At 45.8% G+C, this 17,329-nt stretch overlaps 1 protein-coding gene across 1 annotated transcript; it reads right to left on the bottom strand.

Annotated features, from left to right (window-relative positions):
- Positions 1 to 15,719: 15,719 nt before the first annotated feature.
- Positions 15,720 to 16,461, bottom strand: LOC118560036 (condensin-2 complex subunit D3-like). Its single transcript, XM_036130673.1, has 3 exons — positions 16,322 to 16,461; positions 16,105 to 16,215; positions 15,720 to 15,920 (listed from the first exon to the last, which is right to left on the bottom strand). The coding sequence occupies exons 1-3, from the start codon at positions 16,379 to 16,381 to the stop codon at positions 15,735 to 15,737; spliced, it is 357 nt and encodes a 118-aa protein (XP_035986566.1). The 5' UTR covers positions 16,382 to 16,461; the 3' UTR covers positions 15,720 to 15,734.
- Positions 16,462 to 17,329: the final 868 nt, after the last annotated feature.

Genomic DNA, 17,329 nt, shown 5'->3' with positions numbered 1-17,329 from the left:
CTATATGCACGCGCGAAAGCAACAAAGAACCGCGTGTTAACCTCAAATAAACATGCAAGCATATCGAGTTTTATTATTATTATTTTTTTTTAAATTTTTTTGAATGTAGGCGAGACGCTGCCGCAGCGGCCGCCTCACCAAGATAGCGCTGCGGGAAACCCTGATGTTCATACTTTTACTGTGTTAGTCATTGTTTGTACTGCCGTTTTTTTTACTTTTCGTTGCGTTCGCCTGTCTGCTAAGCTCAAAACAACCGCTCCTGGCTTGACGGAGAAACCAGAACAGCTGAGCATCTTTATGACAGTGCACTTTTACTTTCGCCCTCTGGGGGGAGCCTCGCTGGAAAATCAACCCCGGTTGCATAGTATACCTTTAATAAGGAAACTTAGTAACATGAAAATGAAACTTGACATTGTCCATTTACTGCAAAAGGAATCACGAGGCACAGGATATCAGGTTATATTTGAGTTTTTGAAACAGATTAGGTTGTATAATAGGATATAGTTTTTTTTCATTTTTCTTCTGACTATTGACTGACTACTGAGCCGATGTGACAAGTGAATTTCTCCAATGTGAGATCAATAAAGACTATCTTATCTTTTCTTAGCTCTTGTCCTTCTTTGAGCGCCATCACGCATTCTTACTCCTAACCCTCTACCTTGCCCCATTCCTCTCCCTTGTCCTGGTACTCGTCTTCCTCACCCTCGTGCAGGCATTTCTTTCTTTCTTTCTTTCTTTCTTTCTTTCTTTCTTTCTTTCTTTCTTTCTTTCTTTCTTTCTTTCTTTCTTTCTCACATTGTGTTGCTTAGGGATGGGGATTGTTAATATTTATTGATATCGATACCTTTATCGATACTCCTTATCGATCCGAGTCTTTATCGATACCACTATCGATACTTTTCTGTTATTTGGTGGAAAGACGATGCGACAATATGTTTTTAACAGAACTGGTATTGCTTTTATTGCCTAACAAGTGAGCATAACAAAAACGTTTCTAGCCTTCAATAAACATGGCTAATATAATAGGCCACTTCGAAATCACATAAAACTAACTAGAATATATCCGCAGCACCAAATGAAAAATAAAATGTCATAATGTATATAAATTAAATAAATAATATGCTGTGTCACACAAAAGGAAATAAAATATCAGCTCATAAATTAACAGGTATTTTTTTGCAGAAAAATTAACATGTCTGCCTTGTCAGGCATGATCCTCGAACGCTCCTGGCTGATGGTGTCCCCAGCAGTGGAAAACACCCTCTCTGAAGGGGTGGAAGACGCTTGGACCTTAAGGTAGCCGTGAGAGAGTTCCGCTAGCAGGGGCAGGGTGTCTCTCTTTGTTCACCACCAGAGAACTGGGTCCTCTGCTATAGAAATCATAGGCAGGCTTCTGTAGAGCTGGATTTCCTCACATACTCTTTGCTGAATGCTGCTGTTGGAGTTATTCATATGGATGGTCCGTCGCTCTTGTTCCTCCTCGGCAAATAGCTCCTCCAAGGCACTCTTCTTAGGTTGTGGTGGTGGACTGACTTCAACCCGAGGATTCTCATACATGGCCTCCTCGGTTGTGTCGCTGTCCTCATGGGACTCAGGGATTGGGACATCAGCTTCTGTAGCATTTGTTGCTACAGCTGCCTCCTGCAAACGTTCCGAGGTGGTGTGCCTGACAATCTTGGCTTTAAACCTTGAGTCATTTGCTGTCGCCTCTTCGAGGAACTGTTGGATTTTTTCCTCCTGGTAACGTCCAGATAGGTCAGTCAAAACCTTCCGTTTAATGAATACAAATGAAGGATACAAATGAAGAGTCTCCTTCCTGAACTGTGAAGTGGGTCTTCAGTTTCATGAGTATCGGAAGGATCTGTCCACAGGTGGGGGTTTTCTCACTAGAAGTGTAGAAGTGTACAGGACCTTCATGAACTTTATGAACTCCTCTGCTTTGGTAAAGTTCTCATCTGTGATCCTATCCAGTCGGTCCCTCTCCATGGGCTTTCTTATACGTGGATCCAACACTGCAGCTTGAAAAGCCGGATACTGCTCAAGGAACCTCTCAACCATCAGAAACAGGGAGTTCCACCTGGTTTTCACATCCAGTATCATGGTGTGCTGAGAAAGTTTGAGGAGGAGCTGCTTTTCTTTTAGCACTATCTTCGCCATTGAAGATCGTTTCATCCACATGATGACTGCTCCTAGTTTTGCTGCCCACCGGGTCACCGTAGCAATGCTGTAAACTTTTTGCACAGCCAAGTTAATGGTGTGGGCAAAGCAACCCAGTTTGAGGATGTCCAGCTTCTTTGCAGCAACATCCATGTTGGACGCGTTGTCTACAGTCATGACAACCACCTTGTGAGTAATGCCAAACTCTTCCAACACCTCCCCAATCTTCACTGCCACTGTTTCCCCGGTCTGCGCTCTGTAGACAGCTTTGGTCCGGAGGACTTTTTGCTGAAGCTTGCCTTGGCTGCTGTAATGGGCGGTCACAGTAATGCAGTGGTCTTGCGCTAAGCTAGTCCACCCATCACTTGTAATGCCTACCTTGCTAACATTTGCCAGCTCTGTAATGACATTCTGCTTCTTCACCTCATACCATGCAGGGATGAGGGTGTTTGATAGAACAGTCCTGCTTGGAGGGGTGTAACGTGGATTGAGGGCCTTTGTCATTTCCCTAAACCCCCGTGATTCAACTGTTGCAAAAGGGTGCAAGCCTTTCACCACAAATTTTGTGACAGCCCTGTGACACTGCTCCACTTGATTAGAAGACATCTTCCTGGCAGCCAGGGTGAAGGGAGTATGGAGTTGGCCAATGGGGGCTGGAGTTGAGATGAGCTTGAGCTGAACACCATCTAAATTAATCGGAAACGGAAATGGTAGATATATTTTCACTTACAATTAAAAACAAATCATTACAAGGTCCTCCAAATGTTTTTCTCAGACAGACTTCTTTTTTTGAAGAAATGTCCTATATTTTGAAGAAATGTCTTATTTTGGTTTAAAAATATATATACATTTTCACAATTGTTGGTTAATGTATTGTCTACTGTCACTTTTCATCATGTTTTTAGTGATTAGGAAAATATTTAGCAAATGAATAATTGTATTTTAAATTAAATGTAATTTTTTTTTATAAATGTTGGCATCAGTAATTTAATTATATATTCTAAAATAATTAGAGCAACATACAACTGTATTACTCATGTTTCTCGCCAAAAACTCAATTTCCCTTTTCTGTACGTTACACTTGAACGCATCATGATAACCTAATGCGGTACCGCGCACGTGACGTCACCGTCTCAAGAGCAACGCCCCTTTTGCCGCTTAGGTAGGGCATACAGGAGAGAAAGCACGGATAACCCAGCTATTACAAGCGCAACAGAACCAGCGATCTGACCGACTTTGCAGCCATTAAACTTTCCCAAGACGATGTCCCAGGCGCACGGATTACTGGCCGAACTGTCGAAGAACACACCAAACTTCAGCTCAAACGATGGCTTGAGGTTCGAGGGCTTAAAAAGACTGGAAAACTGGCCGAGATGATGAACGGTAAGCTTTGTTTTTTTTTTTCCTGCGGGGCGGTCATGGCAGCGTCGGACGTTTTTTTTTTTTTTTGTTGTTTGCAATCACCGTCCAGGAATGGGTATATGTTTAATGTTTGTCTCATTTGAAATGTTTTTGAGTAAGCTATCCTGGTAGCAGGGTATCATGTTAGCGCCTGCTACCATGATAGCCTATATGCTGTCATGGTAGCAGGCGCTTCATTATTAACATGTCGGCCACCAAAATACTCTTACCTTGACTTGATGTCGCTGGAATTGGGTCAGGATGTCCTTCGGTTGTGCCCTTTCCTCCGACAAAATGCTTGCTACATATGTACTTAAATTTGGTAACTTTTTCCGGGTTGAACTGTTGTGTAGGCCGACCGCCCCGGTGTACCCAGCGCACACATTTCTCCTTGGCAGTCTTGAAGAAAACATCCTTCATATGCGGCCGATCAGCGTACCTCGAGTCGCTGTTGCCCGTTCCATAGCAACAATGTTTAAAAACCATGGTCTTAGATTTGGAAAAAGCAGTCGTTTACCGAGTAAAACCTAGGCTAACGCATGTCTCTTTTAAAGCAAAGCAGCGGCGGGTTTCAGGAGTTTGCCCCACTGCGTACCACGTGATGTGACGTCATTGTGACGTTGTGTTTCTAAAAATAGCTCGCGCGCGGTACCGCATCGTCGTTTTACTGAGCCAATCTGAACACATCATCACGCAGCACGTCTGAAACTTTATTTACTTTTCAAGCTAACTAGCTTGTATGCTGCCGATTACAACACGAATTTCACAATTACTATTTTTAACTGACCGGACAAGCTACAAAGTCTGTGTGTGCGCTTACCAGTGGTACTCTGAGTGGATGATGAAGACGGGCCCGACCGTGGTGCGGCGGCAGCAGCAGGAGGAGGAGGAGTCTTTTCAACCCGGAGACAGTCGAAGGTACTGCATTTGGCCTTTATTTGATGCAAAATAATAATGTGCTTGGCCATTGAGGTTGTGTTCCCCCCTTTACAAGAGATGATTTTGCAACATAAGTTGCATTTCACTTCTTCTTTATCTTTGAGCTTGGTAAAATGAAGCCAAACTTTATTCCATAATTATCCTTATCCTTAAAATTATCCTTAAAAGAGCGTTAGGGTTAGGCTGGAGCGTTTCGTCTTGGCATGACAGGGGCAGGAAGGGGTGGAAAAATGACCAAAAATGAAACTTTGACACCTCATAACTCTGAGACGTTTGGTTTAATCTGGCCCAAATTTGCTATGCAGCTTCCTGTGGTAAGGTGCTACAAACCTGGAAGAGCCTATCTCTCAAAGACCTTCCATCTGTTAGTTGTTTTTGGACCGGTTATTAGGTTTGACGGCAAAGCACGGCTTTCTCTCGGCCCCTGGGGCAGATAGGGACCCCAAATTACCAGGGCCTGCTCTACTCACACCCTAGAAACCGTGCGGTTTGATATCTCCAAGTTAAGTAGAATCTTTACTGGTGTCTCTTTGGGCCTGGTGGGGCTCCATGAAGCCTAAATCCTTGAGCTAGGGTTGGGATCTTTGGCCAGGCTCATCCCAGAGGGCTGATTTTCACAAATGTCATTCAGGGGGTGACAATGAGTGGATTCTGTGAGTTTGGTGTCGCTGGAGCATTTCGTCTTGGCGTGACAGGGGCAGGAAGGGGTGGAAAAATGACCAAAAATGAAACTTTGACACCTCATAACTCTGAGACGTTTGGTTCAATCTGGCCCAAATTTGCTATGCAGCTTCCTGTGGTAAGGTGCTACAAACCTGGAAGAGCCTATCTCTCAAAGACCTTCCATCTGTTAGTTGTTTTTGGACCGGTTATTAGGTTTGACGGCACAGCACGGCTTTCTCTCGGCCCCTGGGGCAGATAGGGGCCTGCTCTACTCACACCCTAGAAACCGTGCGGTTTGATATCTCCAAGTTAAGTAGAATCTTTACTGGTGTCTCTTTGGGCCTGGTGGGGCTCCATGAAGCCTAAATCCTTGAGCTAGGGTTGGGATCTTTGGCCAGGCTCATCCCAGAGGGCTGATTTTCACAAATGTCATTCAGGGGGTGACAATGAGTGGATTCTGTGAGTTTGGTGTCGCTGGAGCGTTTCGTCTTGGCGTGACAGGGGCAGGAAGGGGTGGAAAAATGACCAAAAATGAAACTTTGACACCTCATAACTCTGAGACGTTTGGTTTAATCTGGCCCAAATTTGCTATGCAGCTTCCTGTGGTAAGGTGCTACAAACCTGGAAGAGCCTATCTCTCAAAGACCTTCCATCTGTTAGTTGTTTTTGGACCGGTTATTAGGTTTGACGGCACAGCACGGCTTTCTCTCGGCCCCTGGGGCAGATAGGGACCCCAAATTACCAGGGCCTGCTCTACTCACACCCTAGAAACCGTGCGGTTTGATATCTCCAAGTTAAGTAGAATCTTTACTGGTGTCTCTTTGGGCCTGGTGGGGCTCCATGAAGCCTAAATCCTTGAGCTAGGGTTGGGATCTTTGGCCAGGCTCATCCCAGAGGGCTGATTTTCACAAATGTCATTCAGGGGGTGACAATGAGTGGATTATGTGAGTTTGGTGTCGCTGGAGCATTTCGTCTTGGCGTGACAGGGGCAGGAAGGGGTGGAAAAATGACCAAAAATGAAACTTTGACACCTCATAACTCTGAGACGTTTGGTTCAATCTGGCCCAAATTTGCTATGCAGCTTCCTGTGGTAAGGTGCTACAAACCTGGAAGAGCCTATCTCTCAAAGACCTTCCATCTGTTAGTTGTTTTTGGACCGGTTATTAGGTTTGACGGCACAGCACGGCTTTCTCTCGGCCCCTGGGGCAGATAGGGGCCTGCTCTACTCACACCCTAGAAACCGTGCGGTTTGATATCTCCAAGTTAAGTAGAATCTTTACTGGTGTCTCTTTGGGCCTGGTGGGGCTCCATGAAGCCTAAATCCTTGAGCTAGGGTTGGGATCTTTGGCCAGGCTCATCCCAGAGGGCTGATTTTCACAAATGTCATTCAGGGGGTGACAATGAGTGGATTCTGTGAGTTTGGTGTCGCTGGAGCGTTTCGTCTTGGCGTGACAGGGGCAGGAAGGGGTGGAAAAATGACCAAAAATGAAACTTTGACACCTCATAACTCTGAGACGTTTGGTTTAATCTGGCCCAAATTTGCTATGCAGCTTCCTGTGGTAAGGTGCTACAAACCTGGAAGAGCCTATCTCTCAAAGACCTTCCATCTGTTAGTTGTTTTTGGACCGGTTATTAGGTTTGACGGCACAGCACGGCTTTCTCTCGGCCCCTGGGGCAGATAGGGACCCCAAATTACCAGGGCCTGCTCTACTCACACCCTAGAAACCGTGCGGTTTGATATCTCCAAGTTAAGTAGAATCTTTACTGGTGTCTCTTTGGGCCTGGTGGGGCTCCATGAAGCCTAAATCCTTGAGCTAGGGTTGGGATCTTTGGTCAGGCTCATCCCAGAGGGCTGATTTTCACAAATGTCATTCAGGGGGTGACAATGAGTGGATTCTGTGAGTTTGGTGTCGCTGGAGCGTTTCGTCTTGGCGTGACAGGGGCAGGAAGGGGTGGAAAAATGACCAAAAATGAAACTTTGACACCTCATAACTCTGAGACGTTTGGTTTAATCTGGCCCAAATTTGCTATGCAGCTTCCTGTGGTAAGGTGCTACAAACCTGGAAGAGCCTATCTCTCAAAGACCTTCCATCTGTTAGTTGTTTTTGGACCGGTTATTAGGTTTGACGGCACAGCACGGCTTTCTCTCGGCCCCTGGGGCAGATAGGGACCCCAAATTACCAGGGCCTGCTCTACTCACACCCTAGAAACCGTGCGGTTTGATATCTCCAAGTTAAGTAGAATCTTTACTGGTGTCTCTTTGGGCCTGGTGGGGCTCCATGAAGCCTAAATCCTTGAGCTAGGGTTGGGATCTTTGGTCAGGCTCATCCCAGAGGGCTGATTTTCACAAATGTCATTCAGGGGGTGACAATGAGTGGATTCTGTGAGTTTGGTGTCGCTGGAGCGTTTCGTCTTGGCGTGACAGGGGCAGGAAGGGGTGGAAAAATGACCAAAAATGAAACTTTGACACCTCATAACTCTGAGACGTTTGGTTTAATCTGGCCCAGATTTGCTATGCAGCTTCCTGTGGTAAGGTGCTACAAACCTGGAAGAGCCTATCTCTCAAAGACCTTCCATCTGTTAGTTGTTTTTGGACCGGTTATTAGGTTTGACGGCACAGCACGGCTTTCTCTCGGCCCCTGGGGCAGATAGGGACCCCAAATTACCAGGGCCTGCTCTACTCACACCCTAGAAACCGTGCGGTTTGATATCTCCAAGTTAAGTAGAATCTTTACTGGTGTCTCTTTGGGCCTGGTGGGGCTCCATGAAGCCTAAATCCTTGAGCTAGGGTTGGGATCTTTGGTCAGGCTCATCCCAGAGGGCTGATTTTCACAAATGTCATTCAGGGGGTGACAATGAGTGGATTCTGTGAGTTTGGTGTCGCTGGAGCGTTTCGTCTTGGCGTGACAGGGGCAGGAAGGGGTGGAAAAATGACCAAAAATGAAACTTTGACACCTCATAACTCTGAGACGTTTGGTTTAATCTGGCCCAGATTTGCTATGCAGCTTCCTGTGGTAAGGTGCTACAAACCTGGAAGAGCCTATCTCTCAAAGACCTTCCATCTGTTAGTTGTTTTTGGACCGGTTATTAGGTTTGACGGCACAGCACGGCTTTCTCTCGGCCCCTGGGGCAGATAGGGACCCCAAATTACCAGGGCCTGCTCTACTCACACCCTAGAAACCGTGCGGTTTGATATCTCCAAGTTAAGTAGAATCTTTACTGGTGTCTCTTTGGGCCTGGTGGGGCTCCATGAAGCCTAAATCCTTGAGCTAGGGTTGGGATCTTTGGTCAGGCTCATCCCAGAGGGCTGATTTTCACAAATGTCATTCAGGGGGTGACAATGAGTGGATTCTGTGAGTTTGGTGTCGCTGGAGCGTTTCGTCTTGGCAGGAAGGGGTGGAAAAATGACCAAAAATGAAACTTTGACACCTCATAACTCTGAGACGTTTGGTTTAATCTGGCCCAGATTTGCTATGCAGCTTCCTGTGGTAAGGTGCTACAAACCTGGAAGAGCCTATCTCTCAAAGACCTTCCATCTGTTAGTTGTTTTTGGACCGGTTATTAGGTTTGACGGCACAGCACGGCTTTCTCTCGGCCCCTGGGGCAGATAGGGACCCCAAATTACCAGGGCCTGCTCTACTCACACCCTAGAAACCGTGCGGTTTGATATCTCCAAGTTAAGTAGAATCTTTACTGGTGTCTCTTTGGGCCTGGTGGGGCTCCATGAAGCCTAAATCCTTGAGCTAGGGTTGGGATCTTTGGTCAGGCTCATCCCAGAGGGCTGATTTTCACAAATGTCATTCAGGGGGTGACAATGAGTGGATTCTGTGAGTTTGGTGTCGCTGGAGCGTTTCGTCTTGGCGTGACAGGGGCAGGAAGGGGTGGAAAAATGACCAAAAATGAAACTTTGACACCTCATAACTCTGAGACGTTTGGTTTAATCTGGCCCAGATTTGCTATGCAGCTTCCTGTGGTAAGGTGCTACAAACCTGGAAGAGCCTATCTCTCAAAGACCTTCCATCTGTTAGTTGTTTTTGGACCGGTTATTAGGTTTGACGGCACAGCACGGCTTTCTCTCGGCCCCTGGGGCAGATAGGGACCCCAAATTACCAGGGCCTGCTCTACTCACACCCTAGAAACCGTGCGGTTTGATATCTCCAAGTTAAGTAGAATCTTTACTGGTGTCTCTTTGGGCCTGGTGGGGCTCCATGAAGCCTAAATCCTTGAGCTAGGGTTGGGATCTTTGGTCAGGCTCATCCCAGAGGGCTGATTTTCACAAATGTCATTCAGGGGGTGACAATGAGTGGATTCTGTGAGTTTGGTGTCGCTGGAGCGTTTCGTCTTGGCGTGACAGGGGCAGGAAGGGGTGGAAAAATGACCAAAAATGAAACTTTGACACCTCATAACTCTGAGACGTTTGGTTTAATCTGGCCCAAATTTGCTATGCAGCTTCCTGTGGTAAGGTGCTACAAACCTGGAAGAGCCTATCTCTCAAAGACCTTCCATCTGTTAGTTGTTTTTGGACCGGTTATTAGGTTTGACGGCACAGCACGGCTTTCTCTCGGCCCCTGGGGCAGATAGGGACCCCAAATTACCAGGGCCTGCTCTACTCACACCCTAGAAACCGTGCGGTTTGATATCTCCAAGTTAAGTAGAATCTTTACTGGTGTCTCTTTGGGCCTGGTGGGGCTCCATGAAGCCTAAATCCTTGAGCTAGGGTTGGGATCTTTGGTCAGGCTCATCCCAGAGGGCTGATTTTCACAAATGTCATTCAGGGGGTGACAATGAGTGGATTCTGTGAGTTTGGTGTCGCTGGAGCGTTTCGTCTTGGCGTGACAGGGGCAGGAAGGGGTGGAAAAATGACCAAAAATGAAACTTTGACACCTCATAACTCTGAGACGTTTGGTTTAATCTGGCCCAAATTTGCTATGCAGCTTCCTGTGGTAAGGTGCTACAAACCTGGAAGAGCCTATCTCTCAAAGACCTTCCATCTGTTAGTTGTTTTTGGACCGGTTATTAGGTTTGACGGCACAGCACGGCTTTCTCTCGGCCCCTGGGGCAGATAGGGACCCCAAATTACCAGGGCCTGCTCTACTCACACCCTAGAAACCGTGCGGTTTGATATCTCCAAGTTAAGTAGAATCTTTACTGGTGTCTCTTTGGGCCTGGTGGGGCTCCATGAAGCCTAAATCCTTGAGCTAGGGTTGGGATCTTTGGTCAGGCTCATCCCAGAGGGCTGATTTTCACAAATGTCATTCAGGGGGTGACAATGAGTGGATTCTGTGAGTTTGGTGTCGCTGGAGCGTTTCGTCTTGGCATGACAGGGGCAGGAAGGGGTGGAAAAATGACCAAAAATGAAACTTTGACACCTCATAACTCTGAGACGTTTGGTTTAATCTGGCCCAAATTTGCTATGCAGCTTCCTGTGGTAAGGTGCTACAAACCTGGAAGAGCCTATCTCTCAAAGACCTTCCATCTGTTAGTTGTTTTTGGACTGGTTATTAGGTTTGACGGCACAGCACGGCTTTCTCTCGGCCCCTGGGGCAGATAGGGACCCCAAATTACCAGGGCCTGCTCTACTCACACCCTAGAAACCGTGCGGTTTGATATCTCCAAGTTAAGTAGAATCTTTACTGGTGTCTCTTTGGGCCTGGTGGGGCTCCATGAAGCCTAAATCCTTGAGCTAGGGTTGGGATCTTTGGTCAGGCTCATCCCAGAGGGCTGATTTTCACAAATGTCATTCAGGGGGTGACAATGAGTGGATTCTGTGAGTTTGGTGTCGCTGGAGCGTTTCGTCTTGGCATGACAGGGGCAGGAAGGGGTGGAAAAATGACCAAAAATGAAACTTTGACACCTCATAACTCTGAGACGTTTGGTTTAATCTGGCCCAAATTTGCTATGCAGCTTCCTGTGGTAAGGTGCTACAAACCTGGAAGAGCCTATCTCTCAAAGACCTTCCATCTGTTAGTTGTTTTTGGACCGGTTATTAGGTTTGACGGCACAGCACGGCTTTCTCTCGGCCCCTGGGGCAGATAGGGACCCCAAATTACCAGGGCCTGCTCTACTCACACCCTAGAAACCGTGCGGTTTGATATCTCCAAGTTAAGTAGAATCTTTACTGGTGTCTCTTTGGGCCTGGTGGGGCTCCATGAAGCCTAAATCCTTGAGCTAGGGTTGGGATCTTTGGTCAGGCTCATCCCAGAGGGCTGATTTTCACAAATGTCATTCAGGGGGTGACAATGAGTGGATTCTGTGAGTTTGGTGTCGCTGGAGCGTTTCGTCTTGGCATGACAGGGGCAGGAAGGGGTGGAAAAATGACCAAAAATGAAACTTTGACACCTCATAACTCTGAGACGTTTGGTTTAATCTGGCCCAAATTTGCTATGCAGCTTCCTGTGGTAAGGTGCTACAAACCTGGAAGAGCCTATCTCTCAAAGACCTTCCATCTGTTAGTTGTTTTTGGACCGGTTATTAGGTTTGACGGCACAGCACGGCTTTCTCTCGGCCCCTGGGGCAGATAGGGACCCCAAATTACCAGGGCCTGCTCTACTCACACCCTAGAAACCGTGCGGTTTGATATCTCCAAGTTAAGTAGAATCTTTACTGGTGTCTCTTTGGGCCTGGTGGGGCTCCATGAAGCCTAAATCCTTGAGCTAGGGTTGGGATCTTTGGTCAGGCTCATCCCAGAGGGCTGATTTTCACAAATGTCATTCAGGGGGTGACAGTGAGTGGATTCTGTGAGTTTGGTGTCGCTGGAGCGTTTCGTCTTGGCATGACAGGGGCAGGAAGGGGTGGAAAAATGACCAAAAATGAAACTTTGACACCTCATAACTCTGAGACGTTTGGTTTAATCTGGCCCAAATTTGCTATGCAGCTTCCTGTGGTAAGGTGCTACAAACCTGGAAGAGCCTATCTCTCAAAGACCTTCCATCTGTTAGTTGTTTTTGGACCGGTTATTAGGTTTGACGGCACAGCACGGCTTTCTCTCGGCCCCTGGGGCAGATAGGGACCCCAAATTACCAGGGCCTGCTCTACTCACACCCTAGAAACCGTGCGGTTTGATATCTCCAAGTTAAGTAGAATCTTTACTGGTGTCTCTTTGGGCCTGGTGGGGCTCCATGAAGCCTAAATCCTTGAGCTAGGGTTGGGATCTTTGGTCAGGCTCATCCCAGAGGGCTGATTTTCACAAATGTCATTCAGGGGGTGACAGTGAGTGGATTCTGTGAGTTTGGTGTCGCTGGAGCGTTTCGTCTTGGCATGACAGGGGCAGGAAGGGGTGGAAAAATGACCAAAAATGAAACTTTGACACCTCATAACTCTGAGACGTTTGGTTTAATCTGGCCCAAATTTGCTATGCAGCTTCCTGTGGTAAGGTGCTACAAACCTGGAAGAGCCTATCTCTCAAAGACCTTCCATCTGTTAGTTGTTTTTGGACCGGTTATTAGGTTTGACGGCACAGCACGGCTTTCTCTCGGCCCCTGGGGCAGATAGGGACCCCAAATTACCAGGGCCTGCTCTACTCACACCCTAGAAACCGTGCGGTTTAATATCTCCAAGTTAAGTAGAATCTTTACTGGTGTCTCTTGGGGCCTGGTGGGGCTCCATGAAGCTTAAATCCTTGAGCTAGGGTTGGGATCTTTGGTCAGGCTCATCCCAGAGGGCTGATTTTCACAAATGTCATTCAGGGGGTGACAATGAGTGGATTCTGTGAGTTTGGTGTCGCTGGAGCGTTTCGTCTTGGCATGACAGGGGCAGGAAGGGGTGGAAAAATGACCAAAAATGAAACTTTGACACCTCATAACTCTGAGACGTTTGGTTTAATCTGGCCCAAATTTGCTATGCAGCTTCCTGTGGTAAGGTGCTACAAACCTGGAAGAGCCTATCTCTCAAAGACCTTCCATCTGTTAGTTGTTTTTGGACCGGTTATTAGGTTTGACGGCACAGCATGGCTTTCTCTCAGCCCCTGGGGCAGATAGGGACCCCAAATTACCAGGGCCTGCTCTACTCACACCCTAGAAACCGTGCGGTTTAATATCTCCAAGTTAAGTAGAATCTTTACTGGTGTCTCTTGGGGCCTGGTGGGGCTCCATGAAGCTTAAATCCTTGAGCTAGGGTTGGGATCTTTGGTCAGGCTCATCCCAGAGGGCTGATTTTCACAAATGTCATTCAGGGGGTGACAGTGAGTGGATTCTGTGAGTTTGGTGTCGCTGGAGCGTTTCGTCTTGGCATGACAGGGGCAGGAAGGGGTGGAAAAATGACCAAAAATGAAACTTTGACACCTCATAACTCTGGGACGTTTGGTTTAATCTGGCCCAAATTTGCTATGCAGCTTCCTGTGGTAAGGTGCTACAAACCTGGAAGAGCCTATCTCTCAAAGACCTTCCATCTGTTAGTTGTTTTTGGACCGGTTATTAGGTTTGACGGCACAGCACGGCTTTCTCTCAGCCCCTGGGGCAGATAGGGACCCCAAATTACCAGGGCCTGCTCTACTCACACCCTAGAAACCGTGCGGTTTGATATCTCCAAGTTAAGTAGAATCTTTACTGGTGTCTCTTTGGGCCTGGTGGGGCTCCATGAAGCCTAAATCCTTGAGCTAGGGTTGGGATCTTTGGTCAGGCTCATCCCAGAGGGCTGATTTTCACAAATGTCATTCAGGGGGTGACAATGAGTGGATTCTGTGAGTTTGGTGTCGCTGGAGCGTTTCGTTTTGGCATGACAGGGGCAGGAAGGGGTGGAAAAATGACCAAAAATGAGACTTTGACACCTCATAACTCTGAGACGTTTGGTTTAATCTGGCCCAAATTTGCTATGCAGCTTCCTGTGGTAAGGTGCTACAAACCTGGAAGAGCCTATCTCTCAAAGACCTTCCATCTGTTAGTTTTTTTTGGACCGGTTATTAGGTTTGACGGCACAGCACGGCTTTCTCTCGGCCCCTGGGGCAGATAGGGACCCCAAATTACCAGGGCCTGCTCTACTCACACCCTAGAAACTGTGCGGTTTAATATCTCCAAGTTAAGTAGAATCTTTACTGGTGTCTCTTTGGGCCTGGTGGGGCTCCATGAAGCCTAAATCCTTGAGCTAGGGTTGGGATCTTTGGTCAGGCTCATCCCAGAGGGCTGATTTTCACAAATGTCATTCGGGGGGTGACAATGAGTGGATTCTGTGAGTTTGGTGTCGCTGGAGCATTTCGTCTTGGCATGACAGGGGCAGGAAGGGGTGGAAATCTTTAACTTGAAGACATTTAACTTGGTCAGATAAAAGATGCAGTTGCTCACCCAGAGAAGCCATTACTGTCTGCTGCCTGTCTGCCATGGCCAAAAGATCCAGACAGTATTGTGCAAGTTGCTCCTGCTGAGCAACTTGCACAAATGTTACACACAAATGTTACACAAGTTTCTAAACTTACATTTAAACCAGCTTCAGACCACAGTTTGAAAGGTGCACCAAAAAAACATGATTTACAGCAGCGATTTGCTCACACTTAATGAACGTGTCTGTAAGGTTTGTGGACAGAAGGGCTGAATGATATGGGAAAAAGCATTGATAAAATAGAAATCATATTGATATCGATTATCAACAAATTTAAAAATGCAGCCCTGGCAATTTTATGCTGCTGCTTAGCAACCACTTTTTCGCCGCTGTCAATGATTTATCTCAATATTGTCAAAAGGGGACGCTCTGTTAGTGTTGTCGCCAACATGTATTTTGATACTTTTCAATACCTTTTCAAATAAACACAATTTCATTACTGGCTTTATTTTAAGAATCTTAGAAAAATAACATCAGTAAATAAAATACCACAAAGACAAGCTTTTTTTTAATGCACACAATTTTAAAATAAATTAAATGATTCAAAACACTAACATTTTCTTTCAGTGAAAAGAAATAGAATAGTCAGTGTGAATAAATAAAAAGTATTAAGTTAGAACAATGACAACAAATACAATTTGAAATTAAAATAAGCTAGCAACGGTTTTCCCCAAACCAGGCCCGCAGTGGCTAATCGGGAGGACTGGGACAATTCCCAGTGAGCCGGTCGGATATTTGGGCCGCTGTTCCCTTTTTTTTTTTTTTTGGGCTGCAGATCATTCGTGACACTGTAGTGAGTCACGAATGTTACACTGCTACCGCTATCTGTTGGCTGCCTCTGGCAACTCTTTTTTTTTTTTTTTTGATGCACCTTGACGTAACACGTCAGTACTCTCTGTCAATGGAGTTTGAAAGGCGGAGAGTAGAAAGGGCAAGGGTGCAATGGCGGAGAAAGCTAGAATTAAAGAAGAAAGCTCTGAAAACAGATGCTGCTAAATGTGCAAAAAATGGCAGCTTTTTCAATAAAATTAGCTCGCGGCTTGAAATGTCAAATGAAGTGAAGGTCATTTGACACGCTGCACAAAGACCCTCAGATCAACTTGGAGCCACGGGGAGAGAAAAAGCAAACCAACAGGGAGGTCAGAGCAAAGACAGAGAAAAGAAGGAGGAGCAGCAGGAATCTCCTGTAGTCACATATATTTAGATCATTGTTAGAAATGTTTCCTTTGCTGTACTTCTAAGGAAAGCCCGTCATTTTGTCATCTTTAGGGCTTTTTTCTGACCTTTGCAGTGGGTGTTTGGTCACCTGGTGTCAGGCTGCAGTTCTCTATCTGTTCCTGCATCTCCTTTTCCTTTTCTGCCATCTTCAGAGCAAACTCCACTTCAGCCGCCAGCTGCTCATCTCCAGCGAAGATCTCCTTCACATTGTTACGGTAGTCCTGCATCGTCACCTGATGGACAACATGGAATGTATCACCAACTCATCTCTGCAGGTTCTCCCAACTTCATGACCACCAATAAACTGCATTTAGATTTATTTTTTTTATTTTTTTTTAAAGCTTGGCTTTATGTTCTTCTTTAGATGAGAAGACGAAGAAGGACACTGAAGCATCAGATCGAATCTGGTACGCGTACCTGGAGGTAGGCCATAAGGTCTTTGAGGACAGGAGATCGTTTCTGCTCCAGAAGGTTCTTTAGGCTGATGATCAGAGGAATTGTGTTTTCTATGAAGGCCTTCTTCTGGACCTGTGGATGAGAGCAGCAGACAGAAACTGATGCAGAGCAACACTTGTTCCCACAGCTGGGATGTAGCAGCAGGACAGCAGAAGGTTCTAAAGAGAAGTGCTCTGACCTGTGACAACACCTTCTTCTGTGCCACTTGCAGGACAGCCTTGGTCATGGTGGCCACCATCTCCTCCTCTGGCTCCTCGCCTACAGCTCCCCCTACTGGTGCTGACACTGCCTGCAGCTTAAAGCTTGTTACTCCACATTACTCCAGACTTTTTGAATTGAGAAAGCTTCCGGGAGAGAAAACGAAACGTCTTCAACTACGGAAAACAAGTCCAGTTGCTTTGTTTTTTTACTTTTTTTTGGAATGATGACCTGGATGACTGAGAATCTTCACCAGCATTTTGAACTTTACCTGTAAACCACTGTGCAAGTTACTTACCAAGTCATTGATTTTTGTAACATTGTGGCGCATAATGTAATGTTATATAGTTTAAACAAGCCATGAGCCCACAAGTTTTGAATGGACATATAGGATTACTCATTACATGAATATTATAATTAATATAATGAAGAGTTTGATTGCTGTTCTGTATGAATAGTGCCTTGAGATGTTAGATGATTCAGCTCTACATGTATATATGTTATCAGATGGCTTCGTAACAAGGGGTGATTTCATTTGTCCTGAGGATTAAGACCATTTTCAAAATAGGGTGAGCAATATAGACTTTAAATTTTATGACAATATATTTTGGCAATGTTGTGATAATGATAAAAGTTATGATAAAAAAGTACTTACAGCTTCTTGAAGTCTTTTTCAGGACTGTGAGGCTGTGATTGCTCGTTAATTATTGCCCAATAAGCACTAATACCGTCCTTGAGAACATTTAAACATGTAACATATGCTAAAACAAATTAAATCAAAATCAAAATATGTTTCATCAGGACTCTAGTAACATTAAAAAGTGTGATTTTCTTAACCAAACTGCACACAGTAACTGCATTTAATTAGATATCTTTAATTTATTGATATTTATTACTGCTCTCAATAAACCAGCAGTGCAGGAAATAGCAAAAATAACAATCATGACAATAGTGGCAGTTTTTGGGTTTTTCAGACACCACTGGTAGT

The sequence above is a fragment of the Fundulus heteroclitus genome, unplaced genomic scaffold, assembly GCF_011125445.2.
Source record: "Fundulus heteroclitus isolate FHET01 unplaced genomic scaffold, MU-UCD_Fhet_4.1 scaffold_37, whole genome shotgun sequence".
Taxonomy (NCBI): Eukaryota; Metazoa; Chordata; class Actinopteri; order Cyprinodontiformes; family Fundulidae; genus Fundulus; species Fundulus heteroclitus.
The sequence above is the reverse complement of the archived record's forward strand: the minus strand, read 5'-3'. Positions and strand labels throughout refer to the sequence as shown.

Excerpts from the sequence above, each read along its gene's own strand:
- LOC118560036 (XM_036130673.1), bottom strand. The coding sequence starts at position 16,381 with ATGGTGGCCACCATGACCAAGGCTGTCCTGCAAGTGGCACAGAAGAAG. Across the intron at positions 16,216-16,321 it reads AGAAGAAGGTGTTGTCACAG|GTCCAGAAGAAGGCCTTCAT; the intron begins GTCAGAGCACTT and ends TCTCATCCACAG. Across the intron at positions 15,921-16,104 it reads ACCTTATGGCCTACCTCCAG|GTGACGATGCAGGACTACCG; the intron begins GTACGCGTACCA and ends GTTGTCCATCAG.